The 23900-nt window shown below is 50.3% G+C and overlaps 2 protein-coding genes and 1 long non-coding RNA gene across 9 annotated transcripts in view; 2 read left to right on the forward strand and 1 right to left on the reverse strand.

The window, feature by feature from the left end:
- Nucleotides 1-3626: 3626 nt before the first annotated feature.
- Nucleotides 3627-20575, reverse strand: LOC120869376. 2 transcript variants are annotated; one of them, XR_005722535.1, is made up of 3 exons: nt 7710-20575; nt 6227-6626; nt 3627-5700 (listed from the first exon to the last, which is right to left on the reverse strand). It is a non-coding gene; the product is annotated as an uncharacterized LOC120869376 (long non-coding RNA). The 2 variants fall into 2 exon arrangements; XR_005722534.1 differs by having other exon boundaries at nt 6227-20575.
- A 1641-nt stretch (nt 20576-22216) lies between these two features.
- LOC120869379 (neuroendocrine secretory protein 55) overlaps nt 22217-23900 on the forward strand; it is a 63006-nt gene continuing 61322 nt past the window's right edge. For 2 of the 3 annotated variants that reach the window (XM_040248692.1, XM_040248693.1), the window contains exon 1: nt 22267-23391. In XM_040248692.1, coding sequence (XP_040104626.1) covers nt 22624-23349 — 726 coding nt within the window. In that variant the 5' untranslated portion in view covers nt 22267-22623 and the 3' untranslated portion in view covers nt 23350-23391. Of the gene's footprint in view, nt 23392-23900 lie in introns of all 3 variants that reach the window. The other variant, XM_040248694.1, reaches the window with a different exon arrangement.
- LOC120869377 (guanine nucleotide-binding protein G(s) subunit alpha isoforms short) overlaps nt 22249-23900 on the forward strand; it is a 69885-nt gene continuing 68233 nt past the window's right edge. Inside the window, exons 1-2 of one of the 4 annotated variants that reach the window (XM_040248682.1) lie at nt 22249-22458; nt 22697-23391. In XM_040248682.1, coding sequence (XP_040104616.1) covers nt 23349-23391 — 43 coding nt within the window. In that variant the 5' untranslated portion in view covers nt 22249-22458; nt 22697-23348. Of the gene's footprint in view, nt 23392-23556; nt 23726-23900 lie in introns of all 4 variants that reach the window. The other 3 variants (XM_040248689.1, XM_040248681.1, XM_040248680.1) reach the window with 3 other exon arrangements.

The raw sequence follows: 23900 nt of genomic DNA on the forward strand, positions 1-23900 counted from the left end.
CAGCACGCCAGGCCTCCCTGTCCATCACCAACTCCCGGAGTTCACTCAAACTCACGACCATGGAATCGGTGATGCCATCCAGCCATCTCATCCTCTGTTGTCCCCTTCTCCTCCTGCCCCCAATCCCTCTAGTGTATATATTAATCCCAACCTCCTTTTGTCCCTTCCCCTACCCATCCCCTTTGGTAACCATAAATTATTTTTCTACGTCTTTGAGCCTGTTTCTGGTTTGTAAATAAGTCCATCGTGTCATTTCCTTTTAGATTCCACATGTAAGTGACAACATTTGTCTTTTTCTGGCTTCAGTTAATATGATCATCTCTAGGTCCATCCATGTTGCTGTAAATGGTATTATTTCATTCCTTTTTGTGGCTAATACTCCACTGTACACATGTACCACATCTTCCTTATCTGTTCATCTGTTAGTGGTCATTTAGGATACTCCCATGTCTTGGCTATTGCAAGTAGTCCTGTTACAAACATTGGGGTGCATGTATCCTTTTGGATTATGTTTTTCTCTGGATATACGCTCAGGTGTGGGACTGCAGGGTCATATGCGTGTGTGTGTTAGTTGCTCAGTCTTGTCTCTTTGGAGGCTCCTCTCTCCATGGAATTCTCCAGGCAAGGATGGGTAGCCTTTCCCTTGGTAGCTCTTCTTTTAGTTTTTTAAGGAACCTCCATACAGTCCTCCATAGCGGCTGCATCAGTTTATATTCCCACCAACAGTGTAGGAGGGTCCCCTTTTCTCTACACTCTCCAGCATTTATTGTTTGTAGGCTTTTTGATGATGGCCATTCTAATCAGTGTGAAGTGATACCTCATTGTAGTTTTGATTTGCATTTCTCCAATAATTAGCAAAGTGGAGCATCTTTTCATGTGTCTCTTGGTTATGTGTATGGACAATATGGTCTATATAGACCATATTTGGAAGAACTATTTAAGTCTCCTGCCCATTTTTTTGATTGGGGTTTTTTTGTGTGTGATATTTTAAAAAACTTTTTAAATTTGTTAATTCACGTATATATGAATCACTTTGCTGTACACTTGAAACTAGCGCTACATTGTAAATTATACATTTTTCAGATTCTTTTCCCTTATAGGTTATTACAAGATACTGAGTATAGTTTCCTGTGCTCTAGAGTCCTTGCTGTTTACCTATTTTTATATACTATAGTGTGTATATGTTAATTCCAAACTCCTATTATCCCCTGCCCCCTGTCCCGCTATCCCCTTTGGTAACCCTAAGTTTGTTTTCTTTGGTTTTCTATGCCCCTGGGGGTTTGTTTCTGTTCTCTAATTTTGTCTTTTTGTTTACATCTCACATATGATATCATGTGATAGTTGTCTGTCTTCAGTTAATATGACAATCTCTAGCTCCATCTATGCTGCTGCAGATGGCATTATTTCATCTTTATGGTTCAAAAATATTCCATTATATACATGTACCACATCTTCTTTATCCGTTCATCTGTCAGTGGACATTTAGGTTGCTTCTATGTCTTAGTTATTGTAAATGATGCTGCAGTGAACATTGGAGTGCATTTTTTTGCTTTTTAAAAACCATTTTATATTATATGGTAGTATAGTCGATTTACAATGTTGTTTTAGTTTCAAGGGTACAGCAAAGTGATTCAGTTATACATATATCCTTTCTTTTTCAGATTCTTTTCCCATATAGGTTATTTCATAGTTTTGAATAGAGTTCCCTGTGCTATACAGTAGGTCCTCATTGATTATCTATTTTATACATGCATGCGTGCTAAGTCACTTCAGTCATGTCCAACTCTTTGCGACCCCATGGACTGTAGGCCGCCAGGCTCCTGTCCCTGGGATTCTCCAGGCAAGAATACTGGAGTGGGTAGCCATGCCTTCCTCCTGGAGATCTTCTCAACCCAGTGATCGAACCTACAGCTCCTGCATTGCAGGTGAATTCTTTACCACTAATGTATATATTAATCCCAACCTCCTTTAGTCCCTTCCCCTACCCATCCCCTTTGGTAACCATAAATTTTTTTTCTACATCTTTGAGTCTGTTTCTGGTTTATAAATAAGTCCATTTGTATCATTTCATTTTAGATTCCACATGTAAGTGATAACATTTGTCTTTTCCTGACCTCACTTAATATGATCATCTCTAGGTCCATCCATGTTGCTGTAAATGGTATTATTTCATTCCTTTTTGTGGCTAATACTCCACTGTATACATGTACCACATCTTTCTTATCTGTTCATCTGTTAGTGGTCATTTAGGATACTCCCATGTCTTGGCTATTCTAAGTAGTGCTGCTACAAACATTGGGGTGCATGTATCCTTTTGGATCGTGTTTTTCTCTAGATATATGCTCACATGTAGGATTTGAGGGTCATGTGGTAGCTCTATTTCTGGTTTTCTAAGGAACTTCCATTCTGTTCTCCATAGTGGCTGCACCAGTTTATATTCCCACCAACAGGAGAACATTCCCCCTTTCTCCACACGCTCCAGCATTTATTGTTTGTAGACTTTTCAGTGGTGGCCATTTTGACCCGTGGGAGGTGTTACTTCACTGTAGTTGTGATTTGCATTCTCCAGTAATTAGCAATGTGGAACATCTTTTCATGGGCCTGTTGACCATCTGTATGGAGTAACTGTTCCACACAGACATTTGGAAGAAATGTTGATTTAGGGTTTTTGCCCATTTTTTGATTGGGTTGTTTTTTTTTTTATGATATTGAGTTGCCTGAGCTGTATATTTGGAATTTAAGTTCTTGTCAGTTGGCTCATTTTCAAATATTTTGTCTTGGTCTATAGGTTGTCTTTTCATTTTGTTTCTGCATACCTTGTTTTCTTGTTTCTCTTAGGTTGCTTCACTTTTCTGCAGAATTTATCAGTTTCTAATGAGGCTTATCTTCAGTCTTACTCTTGACCTTCCCCAGGACCCCTGGCCTCCCTGTCCTGTCCACCCAAGGGCCTTTCTGCCTGGTACCCTGCTGTGGGGGCACCTGAGCCTGGTTGGTATTAACTGCTGGAGCAGAAGAGGGACAGCCATCTCCCAGGCAAACCCCCAACATGAGGTGACTGGAGGCCTGGCACTGTTCCTGCAGTTCCCCCTTAGCTCCCCTTCCCAGCCTGTGGAGCCAGGCCACACCCAGCAAGGTTTGTGAATGGGCACCAGGTCCCAGGAATTGTACATCAACTCTAACTGCTATTGTGATTGGCGGGGAGAGTGGTCAGTTTCTCAGAGGAATTAATCTGCTATACTGGGAACAGGGTGTCCTCCTCCTGCCTCTGCTCAGATCGCTACATCCTGGGCCACCACTCACCCCCACACCTCCCGCCCCTGCCCAGAGTATCCCATCAACTGTCGGGAGGCCACTCTGCACTTTTCAACTTCGCTGCCTTTTGCACATCCTCAAGTGTCTGAATCTGTGTTCTGTGCATCCATTCGTCTGCCCACCCATCCCCTCATCCGACCATCACCTCAGTGCCTGCTCTGCTCTAAGTGTGCTCTGGGATGAGTGTTAGGCTCCATGAGTTGGGAGCGCCTGCGGGAGGGCAGACCAGGACGTGTGTGCACACGGACTTGTAGGGCTCCCGTGTGGGGAGCTGCGCTCCATGCACAATGAACAAAGAGAAAGAGACCCATCTACTCATTCTAAACAGGTTTATTAGGCACCTACTGAGTGCCACATGTGGAGAAAGAAGCTGGAGGACCATTCAGTCGGCACAGCAGCTCTGGCCAACCCCTGGGTGCTCATCCAGAAGAACTAGAAGCCATGGGCAGCAAATAGGCTTCGGCAGAGAGATCAGACGAAAGGGATGTGATGTCCTAGGAGGGCTGACGATCAGAGAGGCTTCCCAAGGGTGGGGAGGGCTGGCCAGGCCAGGTGTCCAGCTGGGGTGAGGGAGAAAGACCCCAAAAGGGGGCACACAGGGAGGTGCAGACTGGCCAACAGCTGCGGGCTAAAGAACGTGAGGGCTGATGGGGAGCTGCAGGTGCTCAAGGCCAAGGCTGGGGACGGGGGCCTGCACTCCTGGGTTTTCATCTTGATGCTCACTGGCCGCCACAGGGTGGTTGACCGGGTCGGGCCTCCATCAGGGGAGCTGGCAGACACGCAGCCAGGCCAGGCTGGCCTTCCCCTCATCCAACCCCCCATGTCCTAGCTCCTGAGTACACAGCCTGTGGGTGCTGCTCTCTCAGACCCTTCAGGAAAGCCTCCGCCCAACCCTCTGAACCAAGCACAACAGGATTGGGGGGGGCCCTCCGGAAGGGTCCTTCATGGTCACTTTCCACAAGGCGGTGCCTGATGCCCCTTCCCAGCCCTGCCCACGTGGGGCCAGGTAGCACCCAGGTGGACATGTACCCCTCTCCCCAGCCCAAGTTCTCACACCATCATAAACCAAAGAACCCCTACTGCCCCTTCAAACATGCACATGGAAACGGGCCTCCCAACTGCCTGCTTCCCCTCCCAGCTCAAAGGCGGCACCATTAACTTTGAAGAAACAGCCTTTGAACGTGGGCTTGGCAGCAGGCTCAGGGCACCATGGGAAGCAGAACTTGACCGTGGCTCTGCCGTGGCCTCAACATTTCACTTCCAAAGGCTTCTCTGGGAAGGTTCTGTCACTGCCTTGGTCTGAATGACGGGTGGTGCTAACAATGTCGTCCTGCACAGGGAGCCCCAGAGAGGGGGCCATGACCATGCCCAACCCCCACCCAACCACTCAGTGCCGTGGCGATGGACAGAGACGCTGCCCCAAATCCAACAAAAGCTGCAAATCAAAACGGGGCTGGCAGCTCACCCAGGCGCCAAGCAAAAGGCTTGTCCTTAGCGGTCACAAGAAGCCCTCTTCGGCCTGTGCTCCTGTGTCCTGCCCTGTAGGCTGGCCTCCACGACAGGTCCATGAGACTGACCACGAAGACTCTCAGCTGATGAGATGGACATCCTGCTGGGAACAGTCTCTGGGGTCTAAAGAAGAGTTAGAAACCCTCAAATGCAGCCAGACCTGGATGAGGGGCCTGGGAGCAGCTAGGATGAGTGATGCTGGCTGTTGGGGGAGGGGGGTGGTGTGGTGGTGCTCTGCCTTCCACAAACCTGGCGCCCCGGGTGAGAGGGATGGAGGACAAGCCCGTGGCCACGTCAGCCGAGGTCACTGCATCCAGTGGGCTCATTTACTATGTAGCAGTACAAAGTGTTAGCTCTAGGGCTGTGCTGCTGTTAATTTTTTATTTTTAAACAGATGGTCTAGAGTTTCCTGCTTATCAACCAATACAGCTTGGCAATAAACTGGTACAGTAAATCCTCATGTCTTGGGTGGCTATGGGTAGGGGGGAGGGGGGCACCATGAATTAATCAGGCCTCTTAGAGAAGCCCAGTCATGAACCTAAGGTCAGCTGTGATGAGGTATTTCTAAGAGGCCCGTTGCTGGCCCAGACAGGACCCCAGTCTACCTGATATCTACAGACCCTGCAACATGGAGACCCTTAAATATAGGTGGGTTCTATCGGAGAGTGAAGACCACACCTTACCTCCCGGGACTCTATTTTCTGAGCAAAGCTCTCCTTCAAGGGCAAGATGAGATACCCATCAAGAAGAGGCTGAAGCACTAAGATTTCACAGCAAGGAGGGACATTAAGGAGGCTCAGCAGTACCACACAGAGTAGTGTCAGGGCTTTGTGGGGGACACAGCTGCTGATGGCTCCAAGGACACTGAAAGCAGAAAGTCTTGGGGGAGAGAGAGAAAAGGGGGCAAAGGGTTAACAGGATAAGCAACCCCCTCACACACCACAACATGCCCACAACCCCCAAGGTCACACCCAGATGGATCTTCAACTTGGTGTCCTCCTTCCATTAGCCAAAACAGCCCTCAGTGCAGCGGACATTTACGGGTGTTCTTCAGGCTGTTGTCTGCTGATTTAGAGAAGTAGCCATGATTTTGAGAACGGCCCCTTCTCAGGTGAAAGTGAGTAGGCTGTAATGAAATGGGCTGAGTGGAGCTCTCCCAGGCGTCCAACACCAACTCAGACAGATCACCTGTGTGAAGTTAACTCCTGCTGGCCTTAGCCCTTCTACTTGGCCAGAGGAAGGAGTCAGAGTTGCGAGGCCCTGCTGATGCTATAGAGCAGGGGTGGGGTGGGGAGCTGCATGGCATGGCCTCCTTCACAATGGGAGGGAAAAAGCTGGTGGAACCCGTGATGCATCACCCAACCATCATGCAGACAAGGAAACCCACATGGGTCACGTCACCTACCTGAGACCACAGGGCTACAGGTCCAGAGCAGGTCCAAAAAGTGTCCAGGGTGGGAGAGGGTGGGTGGGCATAGGAACCTACCCTGGAGAGTCTAAGAAAGGGGCACCACCTGTTGGTGGGGGCCTGGGGCACTTTGTGCCAAGGCTCTAGTCCCAGCAAGGTTAATCACCCAGAGAGCAGTACTATGGGCGGGGCTCCACTGAGATCATGGGAGTGTCCAGGAGCCCTCATCATAGCAGACATACTGCACCAGGCACCCACGCACCCCTCCTCCCCCTGCTGCAGCTAACCCCCAGGTACCTGCTGTTCCCACCGGGACTAGAGAAGTGGCTCTCGTACTGAACTCTCTCTAGGATCACTCTCCTCACTGGTCAGAAAACCCGGGAAAACTTGTATCACCCTGTCTGGAAGATGAGGATGAGCAGCCTCCTCAAAGGGGGCCAGAGGACGGGAGGCACTGCTGGTATCCGTAAGGCCAGCGGGGCACCCTCCCCACCACGTGGGCTCCGGGCCCCAAGGAACCAGCTCAGGACAGACTGAGCCCCGGGAGCTGAGGAAGGGCCTAGAAGCAGCAAAGACCCTCTACTACACAGTCCACAGAAGGTCTCAGAGGGAAAGCCTCCCAGACACTGGCCTCTGGAAGCCACCCCAGCTCCAGCCTGACCCACCACCTGAGTTCAAATCTGGGCTCCCCCACTTTCCAGCTGCGCGGTCTCAGGCAAGTTATTTGACCTCTCTGTGCCTCAGCTTCCCTCTCAGATTACTGTGAAGATTGAACGAATGAATATTCTCCTGGGAGAGCAGGCACGGCTTGTTGTGTGTGCTCACTTGTGTCTGACTCTGTGACGCCCATGGACTGGAGCCCACCAGGCTCCTCTGTCCATGGGATTTTTCAGGTAAGAATACTGGAGTGGGTAGCCATTTTCTCCTCCAGGGAAATCTTCCCGACTCAGGGATTGAACCCGTGTCTCCTGCATTGCAGGCAGATTCTTATACCCGCTGAGCCACCAGGGAAAAGACTCATCAAACAGAGAGGAACAAACAAGGCAGGAGGAGAGCTTCTCTAGGCCAAGCTCCTCAAGGAAAGAGGACCTCCCAATCCCCCAGGAAGGTGTCCCTGAAGGCCTAGTAGTAGTCACAGCTGCCGTGGCTCTTCCCAGGGGCCTGGACAAGCAATAGTGAAGTCAGAACCACAGAGGACCAGGAGGAAATTCTGCACAGGAATAGGAATTACTCGAGGGCTGCCCACAGCCAAGGGCCCAAAGGCCCCAAGAGACCCCCCCAGTGCAGCGCCCTCCTCCTCTCCCTCCCCTGTGCCTTGAGCCACACCCAGGCTTCAGCCTTGCCCCAGCCTCCTTGGTGCCTTCCTAACCACACCTGAGAGGCCCAGAGCTGCACAAATGTTGGTGTAGCCGTGGTCACTACCCTGACCCTGTGGAGTCTATTCAGACTGCTAAGCGGCCGCTAGAGAAAACCAGACCACCTCGCTGGGCCCATGGGCTTGGCGAAGGCCCAGGGAGGGCTCACTGCCCCCTTCTTCCACTGCCTCCTCGCCAGGCCAGGCCGCTCCAGGCAGGTCCATGAGCCCAGGTCTCCCAGCCCAATGTCAAGACAAAGTCAAGGAGGCCCTGGGCAGCCGCTCAGAGGCTAATTCTGATGGCCCTCATTCCTCCTGAGATAATAATAGCTCCACTTTACTGCAGGAGGCAAGTGCAGATGCCTACAGAGGCCAGGCCTGCTCAGCTTTGACTGATGGGGCCAGGTGGTGGCGGGTCTGTGGCTCACCGACAGGGGGCGGCCGCCCCTCAGCTTCAGGGCCTATGGACTGCGGGCCCCAGACACCCAAAGGCTCCCTTAAGCCCAGAAAAGTCAAATCTCCAAAGCTTTTGGGAAAATCTATGATCGAAATGTTCACGGCTAACAGAAGTCAGACTTTAAAAAAAATCTGTGCGGATGAAACACATCCTGGGTGGGTTCAGGCCTGGGGGCAGCGTCCAGCTCCCCTCTGGGGTGGCGGGCATCCACAGATGAATTCCTGCTGTTAGTAACAGCGGTGGCACTTAGGAGCCTGTGCGGGAAAGGAGAAAGGTCCTAGGCAGAGGAACAGTTGCCCAGGGGGCACTGGTGGGGTGCTGAGGCAGGTGCTCAGGTCTGTTCTACAGCCAAAACCAGGGTCTAAACCAAAGCTGTATTCCCACTCCCCTCTGAGCTGGGGGTTGGGTCCTGCTGACCTCCCACCTCCAGACCTGTCCCTTGTGGGCGGGTCCCCTGTCCCCAGCACCCGCTGAGAGTCCTCACCTGGGGGGGGGGGCGCCGCCCCCCCGCTTGCCAGGGCCTTTAGCTCACTCACATGACCTTCCCACTACCTCTTCACATGCTGGGCTGCTTCCCAGACCTAATCCCGCCCCACTCTCCTGACCATATCTGGCCATGGTAAGGCGGCGGCCTCCAAACCCCCCTGCCCCTCTACCCTGCCACGACTGGGCTTCCGTGTGTCCTGGGACATTAAAAATATCTGTGCAGCCTTGGCACATAAAAGCCTAGTGCCCCCAGCTGTTGGAATACAGGGCCTCACTGGCCGGCACATGCCACTGCTTCCAATAAACATGTCAGCTGACCTGGAATGCGGCGGCCAAGCCCTCCACCCCATCTCACAGCTCTTAACTTGGCTCCTGTGTCAAGGGTATTGTCAGCCCAGGCCATTCCCGACCCTACAAGGAGAAGACAGGCGCGGGCTGGGGGCCTCTGCGGCATCTGTGTGCCCGGGATACAGAGCACATGCACGGAGCGTGGCACGGCATCCACCACAGCTGTCCCCCTGCCTGGCTGCCGACCCCAACGGGCCCCACGGCCCTGGGATTAATAGAGCACAAGGGGCCCGGCAGCTGGCGGGGGCAAAATCTTTCCACACGGACGGTGACAACTGATATCACGCTGATTTGGGCCCTGACGGCTCCATGTGTGCATTCTTTTGGAAAGACCACAGCTGCAACCCGCCTGCTCACTGGAAATGTGTCCACTTCGCTGGGGAAACTGAGGACATTTCCACTAAGCAACGGGGGCCTTTAAGAGGGAACTCAGATGTTGGGTGGTGGCTTTGGGAAACTCGGGCTCGCAGGAGTGAGGTCTGCTCCTCAGGCCAGGTCCCCTCGGTCTGTGCTGTTGGTTACACATCTTGTGGGGAAGAAGAAGGGAAAGCAGGTTCATGACCTGACATGCTCACCCCTGGGGAATGGAGGAAGAGGGTGGCCTCAACAGCCCCCAAAAGAACTCAAAAAGTGTAGGGGTGAAATGAGATGATTTCTCGAATTGAGATCCTTTAAAGTCCACCCAGAGAAAAGGTAGAGGCAACCAAGGGAAGCAGGGCAGCGGGGCTGACGGCCATGCAGACGTGCTGGGGCCCTGGCCCCTCTCTGCCTCGGGGCACTTGGAAACTTCCATAACAAGTTTAAAAATATACACGTCAAAAAAGTATTCAACAGAAGTTTGCTGAGGGCCTAGTGTGCGCTGGTACTCTCTGGCAGAGAAGGGAGTGGGTCCTGGCAGGTGACGGAACATCGAGTCCCCTCCTCGCGGGCCCCGGATTGGTGTCAGATGTCCCAGTCCACTGGTGCATACCTTTTAAATTCAGTGTTTAAAAATACCACAATGAGCCTTGTAACCCTCCAGCCGACCCAAGAAAGCACAGGCAGTAACCTGATCAACTGGACCCCCTGCTCCCCTGCCCACCTTCTCATGGAGGCAGTTGATCTGGGTTGACCGTGTGCTGCTCATGAACAGCACTTTGCCTTCATCACACATAGACCGCTTGCTTTTGAACTTCACTATGTCTGAATACGGCCTTTCAGGCACAGGCTCTCTTTCCTGACATTTTCTGGCAGTCAGTCAAAAACAGAGAGCGCGATGGAAGACCCTCTCCCCCACCAAACCCCTGAGTGAGAAGGGCAGCCGCAGCCCTCCTGGGCCTGGGGGCGCTGCTCATAAGGCAGCTCTGCTGAGGCCAAGGGCATGCATGGGGTGAAGCCCCCCATTAAGCCTCGTTCTTGGCTGCATCTGCAAATGGAACTGAAGTATGTGAAGTGACAGCAAATGTCATGGTAAAAGCAGAGCAAGACAACTGCGTCTGTCGATGTATTATGAGAAGGCAAGTGTCACTGAAAACAGACCCGCCCCAGCCACTGGGTCCTGGTGAGACTCCACAGGGCACTGCAGCGTGGGAGAACTCTTCCCACCACATGTCCACCAGGAGAGGCCTTTCCTGGTTCTGGGGTCAAATCTAACCTGTCCCCTTTGATGGTGAGGGATACAGGAAGACCACCTGTCTTCACAACCCCTCTAGGTTCCACACGAGTATCTATCAGGGAGAGGAGGGTGCTGGACTGGATGTAGGCAGTGTCTGGGTCGATTTCCAGAGACGAGGACCACCGCTATCTGTTTTAAGAGCTATGCATTGATCTTGGCATATTGTATATGTATTTAAGAAACACTCAGCCAGGAGCTAAGTGATAGTGGTATGACTGTCCTTTAAAACCAAACTCATTTACGAAAAGAAAGCAAGTGAACCTAAAGAAAACCATTTCATGGCTAGAGTGTGGCAATATGGCAAAATCATGAAGCTACAAGAGCAACAAGTTTGAGCACAAATGATCTCAACACTTCTAAGAAACTGCAAAAGCTTCTCTAATTTCTAAGCTGCTGTTGAGCTCAGAAAATTCTGACTATGTTATCTGCTTAGAAGTGGCCATTCCACACAATAGGCAGCCACCTGGCTGGACTGAGCCTCCTCGGCTCCACGTCCAGTGCTTTGGAGCATTTCCACAGCTCTGCCAGCCCACCAAAGTTCCTGTTGAAGGAAGCCCTCAACAACAGGGCTCAGCTCTTGGTCAGGAGCCCCAAGGAACCTCTTGGAAAGCTCCCGTTTTTTTCTCCTGAGTTTGCTCTTTGCCCCAAGTTTCCATTGTGACTTCAGAAAGAAACAGACAAGCACATTACTCTTCATGCAGGTAGTTCACCCAACTCCACAAGTGCTCTCAACCGCAGACCCTCTCTTACCACACACAAGCCTATGTGAAAAATACTTTGAGATGGGAATGACTTCTTTTAAACATCGTTAAAAATAATTATATTATTAATTGTATTACCTCCTTTATTTATTTTAGTGCCACATTATTAATACTATTATTAAGGAAAAGCCAGGGTTTACCTGTCATCTCAGCACCTTTCTCCTCATCAGCACTGCCTTCCACACTCAAGCATGTCCCATTTGGATGACAATGACACGGTCGCCCTAGTTGTGCACCATGACGAACTTGTCTATGCCTGCAGTGAGCGGCTGGGTAGGAGCAGGGGGAGCACAGAGATTCAAAAGGCCGAAGAACATTGTTTAAAGTGCAGCCATCCTGAACTTAAATTGTCCAGATCCAGGATTAGGAAAAGAGGTCTACTGCTTGGGTTCAAAACGATCAGCTGCCCCGTAGTAATGGTGTGAACAGTGCTATTTTACAGGAGCTCAGTTACCTTCAAGAAGAACTAAAAGTGGCCCTGACCCCAGCATACATGGTTTCTCTCTTCTCAGATCTTTTATTGAGGTTTTTCCACCCTTTGTCTTCGTGGCAGACTCTGAAATAAACTTCACTGAAGTTCAGTGTTTTTTCTTGACCCATTAGAGATAAGAATAATGAAGTCCAGGTCACGACCCCCCAGACCCAGCCCCAAGCCCTCACGCCCACCCTGGGGAGGTCTGGGCTCTCCAAGCCAGAAGAACAGGGTGGTGTGGAGAGTGGAGTCGCATGTGCTGCTGGGGATCAAACTGGTGGCCTTGTATTGAAGGGCGGCTGAGCCAAGGCCCCGTGTCTACCTGTGACCCAGGTAGACAGTTAGATCCACCTCAGCAGTTGCATTGCCTGAGATCAACCCTAGAGAAGCCGCTGTGAACACATACACAGAAGCAGGTGAAAGGACAGGGGTGATGGTCTTCTAACAGGGACCAAGTGCATGGGGTGGGGGTGGGGGGGCGAACTATCAGCACCTTCTATTCAGACAGAGATGATGACTGACAATCTAAGAGCCAGGCAGCTTCCGTGACCCAGCCAAGGGTCTCCAAGATACAGGGCCAAGTGAAAAGCCACAAAGTGGCATAGACATTGCTTCTATTGTTTTTTTTAAAAGCAATTTTGCTGTGGAAACTGGCCAGTATGTGAAGTTGGTAACCTCAGGGGCATTCAAGAGGTGGGTTATGGAGATGGTCACAAGTTGAGGGTTATTAAGGCAGACTTTGGCCTTTAGCTCTAGTTAGTATTTTAAACTTCTTATGTAATGTACTAGTTCATATATTCAACGTGTGATTAAACATTAAATTTTTCAAAGTAATGCCAGGGAGGAGCTGCTGCTATGTCACAGGTTTCATGGAGCAGACATCTTGAGAAAACTGACTTGTCTTTCTTGTACCTAACTTCCATATTTGGGGGACAAGCTTTAAGTAGTTAACAGGTGCTTTTGGAGTTGGGTGAATTTTTGAACAACCGGCAGAAATAAGTGTCACCAAATTATCTTCACTTTAACCTTGCCCAAGCCTTTCCTGGCTGCTAAGTGGACTCTGCCAGGCTTGATTACTAAGAGCAGGTATAGTTCTATTTCTAGCTTCCAAACCACTTCTGGTCAGTTCCTGCTCTGCTCTTTCTTTAACAAGAAGCTGGCAGAATGTCAGTTCTAAAGTGATCAAGAATAGAATGCGAAGCTGGGAACTGTCCATTTGGATGCTCACAAAAAGTAGATCTGATATCAAAGGGGCTGACATCCGAGCCCTCAGCTCACGGTCCGCATCTCAGTGAAGATGCCTCACTTGTCGAAATGAACAGGCACTAAACCTGCATCACAAAAGTTCTCATCTAAGAGATGGCTTTGCCATTCCTAGCAGGTCCCACCTCTGAGCCTCAAGTTTCCCCACCTGTACTGCCAAGGAGCTAAGATTTCATCTCTCGAGGAACATGAAAAGATACCCAACATCACTAATTATTAGGAAAATGCAAAACAAAACTACAATGAAGTATCATCTCACACCAAAGAGTCTACAAATAACAAATCCTGGAGAGGATGTGGAGAAAAGGGAACCCTCCTGCTACACTGTTGGTAGGAATGTGCATTGCTGCAGCCACTATGGATAACAGTGTGGAGTGTCCTCAAAACACTGAAAACAGAGTTACTATATGACCCAGCAATCCCACTCCTGGCCATACATCAGGAAAAGACAAAAAGTCCAATTCAGAAAGATACATGTTCCGCTATTTACAATAGCCAAGACATGGAAGCAATCTAAGTTTCCTTCAAGAGATGAATGGATAAAGATACAGTACATAAGAGGCCACTAAGACACAAGACCCAACTTGATTGGCTGCCCCAACTTTACATTAGGTTCTTCCTGCCTCTCTGGGAGGAGCACCATCGCCTTCCTGGCTTCTTGGCCTTTACCACCACCACCAACAACAACTGAGCTACCATCAATTAAGCTATCATTTCAGCAGCTCAATACCAGTTTGCTTGCTAATTCCTTTCCTCATTTGATCACCTTCACAACTCTGGAAGGTAGGTTTCTTTAGACCCTTGAAGGACCTTATTTTGCAACCGTGGAGGCAGAAGACGGAACAGGTAGTGCCACTGGTTAGCTATGAAGCAGGAGGCAAGATGTATCTCCAGCCCCAGCTGTTCCCAATCCGGCTTCTTGTCTCTCATCCTAGCCTTTCTGTTGAGTTCCTCTCACAGGATACCATCTTATTTCCTTTTATTTTATTATTATTTTTGTACACTTTTGGTCATGCCACACGGCATGTGGGCTCTTAATCCTCTGAACAGGGATGCATTGGAAGCTCAGAGTCTTAACCGCTAGACCACCAGGGAAGTCCCTGTTTCCTTTTAAAACCCACCTAAGTAGCTTCAGAGAAAAGACATTGAGAAAATCCCTTTAAACAAAGAAGCACAGTGAGAATGCCCCACTGCACCCACCTCCTCTAGAAAAGGAGCAATGACTCCTGTCTCTCACATAGTCTCAGGAACATGGCAACACACAAAGGAAGGGTGAAGAAGCCAGGAAAAGAGGAAGGAAGATATAAAAACACGAATCTAACTACATGACAAGACTAACTAGAAGAAGACAAAAGGATAAACCAAAACTTATTTTTAAATTAAAAAACAAACAAACAAACCAGAATTACCAAATAACACAGAACTGTGAAGTCCAAAAGAACATGAGTTGGAAGTTCCTGATTTTGACATTTCAGAAAACGCTAAAATGTTCAAATTAATATGGAATGCCAACCTAGGTTGCCAACGAGTTTTTTTTTTTTAATATGCTGTCATTTAAAAAACTAAATAAAAACCAAATTTTAAATAAACTTCTAAAAAGTCCTCTAATATCTTCCAACAAAAAGCCCCAGGTTGCTATCAATTGTCATCCAAAAAGAAATGACACTGAAATACCGAAAGGTAGGAAGCTTCTGCAGCCTCCATCTCAAGGACAGCCCCTTCCCAGAATACACTTAACCCAACGGAAACCCCACGACATCATCTTGGTTTCTCTCACTCCACTGTGCATTGGCATCTGGCAACCAGTGACTTAGCAGGACTCTCTCCTACCTACGGGATTCTCTTCTACAAACCTTCCCACAGCCACTTTTCAGCGTTTGCTGGAGCAGCTCCCGGATGCCTCATAAACCAACCAATTCTAAAGGGAGCAAAACAAGAGAAAGAGGCACAAAAATCAATACCATTTCTATAAACAATAATCAACAGCCTGAATATAATGATAAAGCAGATTCTGCTCACAATAGCAACAAACATATCAAACACTTGGGAAATACTTGATACATATTCATATATCAAACTCCACAAAGGATATATTAGAATTATATAAAGAAAACACAAATCCTTAATGTAAGAAATAGAAACTCAAACAAAGAAGAGACCAAACTTCTGGCTGAAGGCTTAACAATGCTATTTCCCAACTTGATTTATAGATTGACTCAAAATCCAGTCAAGGCATCACCAAGGTCATTACAGAATTTGGTAAGAATGATTCTTAAATTCTATAGAAAAATAAATGGGCAAAACAATCAGAGGATTCTGAGAGGACACAGGAGATTCTTATCCCAGCAGATCTTAAACTATAGTATGAAATGATGATTGTTAAGGCTATAAACCAACTAAAATACTGGGGAAAGAGACCACAACTTAATACAGCAGAATCAAATTTGCTACCAATAGAAAAATACACAGGCCCCACTACTGTCCCCATAGTCTAAAGACAGAGTGATAGTTTTCAAAACCTTCTTGTCTCAATTTGGAACAGGACATTTTAGAGTTTCTAAGTATTCTTGCCTGGAGAACCCCATGGAAAGAGGAGCCTGGCAGGTTACACAATCCATGAGGTCGCAAGAGTCGGACACGACTTTGCGACTAAATCAAACCAAGCAATACCAGAAAATTTCAAAGTGACAAAGATGAAGATTTCTTGGCAATCTAAAAAAAAACCCTTTTGAATTCCTGTGTTTCCCTAGGGTCAACTCAAGCCCTACCTCCTCATTCCTAGGCTGTCCAAATCACAATTTGAAATTCATTAGATTCATCTTGTTCTCTAATTGTGAGTGTGAGAATGGGGTGGCAGAGGTGCTGGCAGCGGGTGCCAGATTATTTTCCGAGTTCTTTAGTCAGGGGTCCTTGCCCACCTGCCTGGCATCCAGCAGGCCCCACGCAGCCCTCGACTTCCCAGCTACACAGATTGTTCCAGAAAGTAATTAGGAATTCTCCAAGCCCTCACTTGCCACAAACCAATCAAACTCAGCCATTTGGAAAACAAGTCTTGTTTTTCCTTCTCTCACCAGTGAAGAGCTGGGAGGGAAGTGTTGGCTCTTTCAGGAAGAAATTTCTAGACCAGCAAAGGGAAAACCTCCCAATTTAAATGACTTTTAGGCTTCCCCCTCAAAAAAAAAACCCCCAAAACAAAAACAGATGGAAGTGAGAGGGTCCAGAAGTCATCACCAGTCAAGAGTGAGTCTTCACTTCTGATCTAAGAAGACCTGTTCTCTCATTCTTCTAGTTCTGTGACATTTTCATTAACTCCAGCAGTTCATGTCTAACTGTGGGCCTACTGAGACCTGTATAATCCTGGCCCTGGAAGTGACCTTGTCCATCCTCTGGCCCTACATCTCAGGACGAGGGAAGAAGGGGAGGCAGGTATCCGCCAGAAGCAGGAAGCAGAGGTTGGACCTCAGCAGGCTGGGGACCTGCTCACAGGGAGCTGGTCCAGAGCACCTCCCACCCCTGCCTGGCTGACAAGTCCCACAGCCTACAGACACTCGCATCTATGTCAGTAGGATGGCCCATCCCTGACTGCCTTGGGGAAAAACAAAGCCAAGTGCAAATAACAAACAAATACCTTAGAATCCTCCTCAACTCAAACACCACCACCATGAATGAGGCTGATTCCCTAGTTATCAGAACGGACTGATTACAGAGCCCAGCATCATTTGCCTGAAGATAATTGCCTCAATTCTCCACTTCACTTTGCCCATATAGAAACAGTCACAATCTACCCGAGCCTCAGTGACTAGGCGTGTAAAATTGGTCTAATCACATCTTGAAGAGCTCGGGCTCAAAGGACGGCTCCAAGCGTCAGCCTGAACCATGACACCAGCAGACTCTCTCCTTCCCTCTGGCCTGCCACTGCCTCACCCTGCCCCCCAGCCAGGACCAAGCCTGGAGAGGTGAGTCAGACCCTTAGCAGAGCAGAGAAAAACAACGTGGAGGCTCTCTGTTAATGCCAGTGGCTGGGGGACAAGGTGGGAGTCAGGGTGAGCTGAACAAAAGCAAAACGGCATGCCGAAGACACTCCTGACGGCTGAGTGCCCTCTGCCATCAGCAGTGCTTTCACCCACCGCCCACCATTCCCACGAAGGGCTGCCACGCAGGGCAAAGGGTGCAGCTCACACTGCATCACCTGGGCCATGGGCACTGCTGGCCATGGAAAGGCACCGAGCAGGCTGGGGCAGGGCAGGTGACCGAGCCCAGTCCACATTTCTCCAGGAAAGAGCAGGAAGAGAGCCAGAGTCCAATGTGAACCCGGGACCACATCACACGAAAGCTAAGAGCCAGAGTCAAGACAGAGAAAGAGAGGCGTCCCGCCCCAGGAGGCCCTGGCCACCTAAGTTTACACCCTGCCTGGGGGAGGGGCCTTCCAGACACTTTCTGTTGGATCAGGAGCCTAGAAATTGCTCTGCCCATGACAGGAGCAGGTGGGAAGGTGGGTGGATGCAGGGTTGGTGGGAGAACCTCGAGAGAGCACAAAGCTAAGGCGAATGAAGGTCACTCATGAGAGGACAACACCAGCAGCGCTGCACGGGGACACACAAATAGAGAATCGCAATCCCAACAGAAGCCAGCCAGGTCAAAAGATGATGATTCCCTCCTGGTGTCTGCTTCTGCTCTGGATGGGAGTGCTCCCAAAATCACAAAATCAGGGGCCCAGACCTGTGGGCCTTTCTACTGGTGAGAGCCAATCGATGCTGGTGCTGCTTGAGTAAGTGACATGGTGCCCAGAGAAGCGAGACGAACCTAGACCTCTGTAGGGGGCAGGCAGGAGGGCTGACGCCAAATTCTCAGGGCTGGAGGGGTTGAGCCTTCTGGCTGATTGCCACAGTCAGGGGTGGGGAGCACTTCGAACTCCCTGAATTCATTTCTACCCAAAGGAAAGTTTGAAAAGCTCTCCATCTTCAAAAATAACCTTTTCAAATGATTGTCCAAAAAATATGTTCAAGAGTGATTGTACCCACTCGCCTGGAGGAGCAGAACCAATCTTTTATCTTCCGTCTCATCTTGGAAAATGTACTGGTGTTGAGGGGACCTGTGACAATGGCCCGGCAAGCCTTCTGAGAATTCCTGTGAGTCATCTGTCTCCCCAGAGGGACCAGAGCAGGGCTTTGCACACAGTAGGCACGTGGCTTGAAAGCCTTCTAATGGGCTTCAAACAAGAGAAAAGAAAAGAAAGCCTCAAAGTCAGACAAGGGAAGAGCCCACCTCCTGCAGAAACCCACCAGATGGACACTTTCTGACATAACCACTGCCCACTGGCTTCCCTCCCTGGTTTGCCCATCTGGGAAGGATTGAGGACTTGCCACCTGTTGGCAATCCACTCTCTAATAATTGGGGGCATTTCCCACTGATGTGCATGTTGTCGAATGGCAGGGTTTGTTCCCCTCTCAATCACCTCCATCTCCCCATAGGCCTGGAACACTGTCCTGGTCACAGAAGTGACTCAACATGCAATTGCTATACAGCTAATTTCATTTTTAATTTCTGAGACAGCTCAGGGCAGGGAGGCAAAGAGGCCCAATATAATGAATAGACAGACGGCTGATTTCTCTGCCAGTGAATTGTGGAGCAGAGAGCCACAGAGTCCCACCTTGGTTACTAAAGGCCCACCCACCACCAGCTGAGGCTTCCCAGTTAACACCTGTTTGCTTGTGTCCTGAAACTGCCACCCAGACATTCCTTCCCGCCATTGAGCCACCTGCACTTTCAAATGCCTCTGAAATAGAAGCTGAGTTGGAAGAACATGTACATTGATAGAGCCCCCAGCTCCTCTCCCAGGGCCTCCAGGCCCCTTTCATGAAATCAGAGTCTGACTTGAAAAAAACTCATTGAGCGTGGGGTTCTAATTCCACCTGGCCCAGGAGTCCTGGGGAAAACATCTCCAACATGTGGTCCCCTGTCTTTTGATTTAATGCTGCTCCTGACAAAGAGCCAACCATCTCCTGACAGCCGTTCCATTTCACAGTCCTCATTGTTCAAGTGCTCTTCCTTGGGTGGAGCTGACATCTCAGCCTGTTGGAAAGGTGTCCCGTAGGTTCTAATTCTACCCTCCCAAGCCACATAAAAGACATCTTAGTGCCTCTTCCCCAGGATGATCCTTATAAAGGGCTGGAGACAATATTCTTCACAATGAACTGGGAACTGTATTTCCCTATCGCATGGGCTCAGGGGCCACCCTCCGGCCAAGCCCCGCAGGTGACATACATCTGCACTTTATTTACCACAGACAGCTAGCCCCTCGCTCCTTAGCCTGGTAACAACCCGAGGTCGTTCATCACCACTTGCTCCTTTTTGAAATTCATCCTGCAGCAAGCACTTTTAAAGTCATACACGTAATGCATTTTAAAGAGCGTTTTCTGCATGGAGCCATTTGCCTGGCCTCGGCACTAAGTGCAAGATGGAACAGTATTTTAGTGTGGTCCTCCTGCTCTCGGAGCCCGTGTCAAATGAACGCCAGAAATGTACCTGTAACTATACATGACTGGGGCTCTAAATGTGGTGCTTTGTTAAATGTTTGTTTGTTGATTAAAATGCATCTTGCAAAGAAAGTGCAATTTCTAATGCAGACTGTAGTCCAAAACTATGTATTATGTAATGCACATTTTTTAATAATGCAGGCAATCTCCTTTATCTGTATTAGTGGATCGGCTCTGAGCTGCCATCTCCATTACAGGCAGAAAGCACTCCTGCAAAACGAAGTACTTTCGTATGTCCACTAAAGAATCATAATCCCCCTCATTGCTGACAGCTGGCATTTGTCTTCATTGAAAGGGCATTCAGCAGCACCCACATCTGCCTGATTTTTTCCCAATGTGCCCTAAGAACCAGTTGAGTGATGTCTTTTATGTTCCACTCACTGTCAGGGGGGTGGCACTGATTGAAAGAAAGAAAGCAGATGGGTCAATGTGAGCAGAACCTTTGGAAATGTCTCAGGGTGGGGCTGAGAGATCAGGATTTGAGATCTATAGCTCCAAAGGACCCTGTCCCCTGTCCTGTAATAACATCCATATGTGATTCGTGCCATCAGACATCTGTGACAGTAAACCCCTTTCGGTCGCTCTGGACCGAGGAGGAGGAGGGCACGACAAGAATGCAAGTATGTGCCCTTTGACGAGGTTTGCAAATCGATTCCACTTTATTAGACCGATCAGTATTTTAATGCTACAAACGAACTCAATGAACTCAAGACACAAGACAGGCACTGCCGAGAAGCCAGGTCAGGAACATTCAAGACCATTCACAGCCAAGACGCAGATATAAAACCTCCACATGTCCAAAACAGTGGCTAGGATCTCACTAAGGTCTTAATTCTGGGCTTGACAGCTCTAAGGCGAACATGGAAGGAAAGGGGTGAGGGTGTGCCCCACCATGCTGAGGAACTGCTGTGGATGCAGGGCACTCTACTGTGGACTACCACAGAAGGTAAAGCAGAATCACCTCATAGAGGAGGGACTACCCTGATGGTCCCATGGTTAAGAATCCGCCTGCCAATGTAGGGGACTTGGGTTCAGTGCCTGGTTCGGGAAGATCCCACGTGGCATGGAGGAACCAAGCCTGTGTGCCACAACCACTGAGCAACAGAAGTCACCACAATGAGAAGCCCGAGTACCACAACGAAGAGTAGCCCCTGCTTCCCACAACTAGAGAAAGTCCAAGAGCAGGAATAAAGACCCAGCAGAGCCATAAAGAAAGAAAGAAAAGGAAAAGAATTACCTCATGGACTCTTGGTATCTCCGCCACATTGACTCAAGAAAAACTACCTGTGCCACCTGGAAGCTTGCTGGTTGCAGACTTGAGGAAGCTTGCAGACTTGAGGAAGATGGTTTTGCTGAGTTGTACCACTGGTGGACCCGTCACTAGGGCAAAAGGGATGCTCCGTATTTGAATAAGATGGGCAGAAGCAGCAGTTAAGTTGCAACTGGAACCCCCGAGCTTCCAAAGTACCACCCTTTCCTGAGCAAGGACCACTCCAGGGACCCCCTTCTGGAGAACATGGAGCTCGTTTGATTTTCCAGGGCCAAGAGATGGTCTCATCTCCTTTGGGGTTCAACGGTATGACCTAGGGGGTCTAGCTGTCCCCTAGCCTTAATACTCTGGTTGACCCAATAAATTTTCTCATACTGTAGAATGCATACTGGGTTAAACAATGCTGATGGGTAAGGAGTGAGTCCTAAGTGGTTTAATGCTCTGATTAACATAAGATTAGCCCTAAAGATTTTCTCCTTAATATAAGATTGCCTTTCCTTTCCTCTTCCTACTCTACCATCTTCAGCACCTAGAACAGAGGTTGGCAAGAGCTAGGCATTCAATATTTGATGAATGACCGCACTTTGTTGAAAACCTGTTATGAAAAGATCTGTGAACGGTACCCGGTGGTTTCCTTGAGGTCCGGACGCCCTGCAGCGCCCTCCAGGGTCGGCGAACTGTTTTGCACGTACTAAACATCAGCACAGATCTTCCTTGAGGGATGTTCTGGGCAAAGAGAGACTTTCAGCCCGCGTTCTCAGCTAGAGCTCAGGGTGGCCCACCAACGGGTTTGGGGACGTGTAAACCATCACCTCGTCTGTCTGTGGTTGTCCTTCTTAGCGAAGATGCTTATCTAACCATTCCGTAATTAATTAGTCGCTTCAGACCGCGGGGAAGGACTGGAAACGTCTCAAATTACAGTCTCTAGACCAGATCTGCCAAAGTTGTCTCACGATTAATGACTGCCTGAGATTACCCTTTTCCAACTATAATATCAAGCCCTTGGAAAATGCCCTGGACTGGATAGTTAATAGTGACGTACAGACGCTCATTCCTCCAGAATACAGAATATCTGCAAATTTTTTAGCTGCTTCAGACTTTGTTCAATTTATCAATAACCCTGGAGAAGCTGGGGAGGGGTCCGGACACCATGGAGAACCCATGCCCCGCTGCGCAAACACTCTAACCTGTGGCTCGCTGGCTGGCTGGCTCTCTCGCTCCATGGCACACGCCTGGTTCCCCCGCCGCTCGCGTCCTTCAAAACGTTTCAAACAAGGTTCCCTCCTGCCACCTGCCGGTCCACTAGGGTCTGAGCCTCGGCTCCGCGCCACCGCGCAGCGCGCGGGGACCCGCCCCCGCCTCCCTACTGCACATGCCCGGCAGAAGTCCGGGCGCGCAACTTTGCAGAACCTCTCAGCCCCGTCTGTCTTCGCCTCAGTCTCCTCTTTCCTCTCCCAGGCGAGAGGACCAGCGGAGGCACCTCTCCGGAGTCCTAGGCTGCAGAGTCTAAGACTTAGAGAGAGGGGCCCCGGAGGAGACGGACTTTCCCACCCCTTTTCCCATCCCTTCTTTATGCCCAGAGAGGCAAGCAGAGGCGCGGAGCTTTAGAAAGTTGAGTGGTCAGGAAGGTAGGTGCTTCCTTTTTTCCCCTCGAGCCGAGGTGGGGCTGGGACCGCCGGACCCAGCTTCTTCCCTCGCGAGGGGCACCTTTTTCGGCTCTAGCGGCCGATGCGCTTCGGAGCTGCTCTCTGCAGAGCCAGAGGGTGGGTCGGATTCGCCGAGTGTGCGTGAGGATGGATCGTAGATCCCGACCTCAGCTAGGGCGCCGAGCTCGCCACAATTACAACGATCTGTGCCCACCCATAGGCCGCCGGGCAGCCACAGCGCTCCTCTGGCTCTCCTGCTCCATCGCGCTCCTCCGCGCCCTTGCCACCTCCAGCACCCGCGCCCAGCAGCGCGCGGCTGCCCAGCGCCGGAGCTTCCTGAACGCCCACCACCGCTCTGCAGCCCAGGTATTCCCCGAGCCCCCTGAATCTGACCACGAGGACACAGACCTCGAGCCCTCCCTTCCCGAGTGCCCAGAGTACCAGGAAGAAGAGTTCGACTACGAATCCGAGACCGAGTCCGAGTCTGAAATCGAGTCCGAGACCGAATTCGAGACCGAGTCTGACACCGCCCCCACCACTGAGCCGGAGACCGAGCCCGAGGACGAGCGGGGTCCCGTGGTGCCCAAGCGCCCCACCTTCCACCAATCTCTCACCGAGCGTCTCAGCGCCCTGAGGCTGCGGAGCCCCGACGCCTCCCCGACTCGTGCGCCGCCCAATACTCAGGAGTCTGAGAGCCCCAGACAACGGGAGGAGCCCGAGGACAAGGATCCGAGGGACCCCGAAGAGTCTGAGGAGCCAAAGGAGGAGGAGAAGCAGCAGCAGCGCCGCTGCAAGCCGAAGAAGCCCACCCGCCGCGACCCATCCCCCGAGTCCCCTTCCAAAAAGGGGCCCATCCCCATCCGGCGTCACTAATGGAAGACGCGCCCCGGATTCTCCTTGTGTTCTTTGACCCAGGTTGGTTGCCCACTGCTAAATTGGGGAGTCTGGGGTCAGTGCAGGACCGGCGGGAGGAAGGGAGGGAAGAAAGACAGGTTAGAGGGGAAGCGGGAAGACAGCGGGCCTCGGTGAGCCAGCCCGGGAGGGGCAGGGGCACAGGGCCAACTGGGAAGGGCTCCCCAGATCTCCCCCAGGGTGCCGGTGGGCGCCCAGGTGGCCAAACGCTTGTTGGACGGTGGGGCGTCTTTGCGTCCCTCTGGAAACAGCCAGAGGTCTCCGAGCCCGTGTCCAGGACGCGCGACTGAATCCCGGGCGCACCCCAGGTTTCGAGCTGCACACACAGAAGGCACGGGTAAGTCACTTATTTTACGTGCTTTTTCCCCTCCTAGAGAAACTAGTCTCAAACCAGTTGGCCATGGCGGGTGCCAAAAACGTGGTTCAGAAGTGCTCGCGCCAACTTTCGGAAAGCAGAACCACCGCGCTGTAGCGACACTGTTGCAATGTGCGAAAAGTAACCAGGCAGGGAT

The sequence above is a fragment of the Oryx dammah genome, unplaced genomic scaffold (genome assembly GCF_014754425.2).
Source record: "Oryx dammah isolate SB20612 unplaced genomic scaffold, SCBI_Odam_1.1 HiC_scaffold_10, whole genome shotgun sequence".
In the NCBI taxonomy this organism is placed as follows: domain Eukaryota; kingdom Metazoa; phylum Chordata; class Mammalia; order Artiodactyla; family Bovidae; genus Oryx; species Oryx dammah.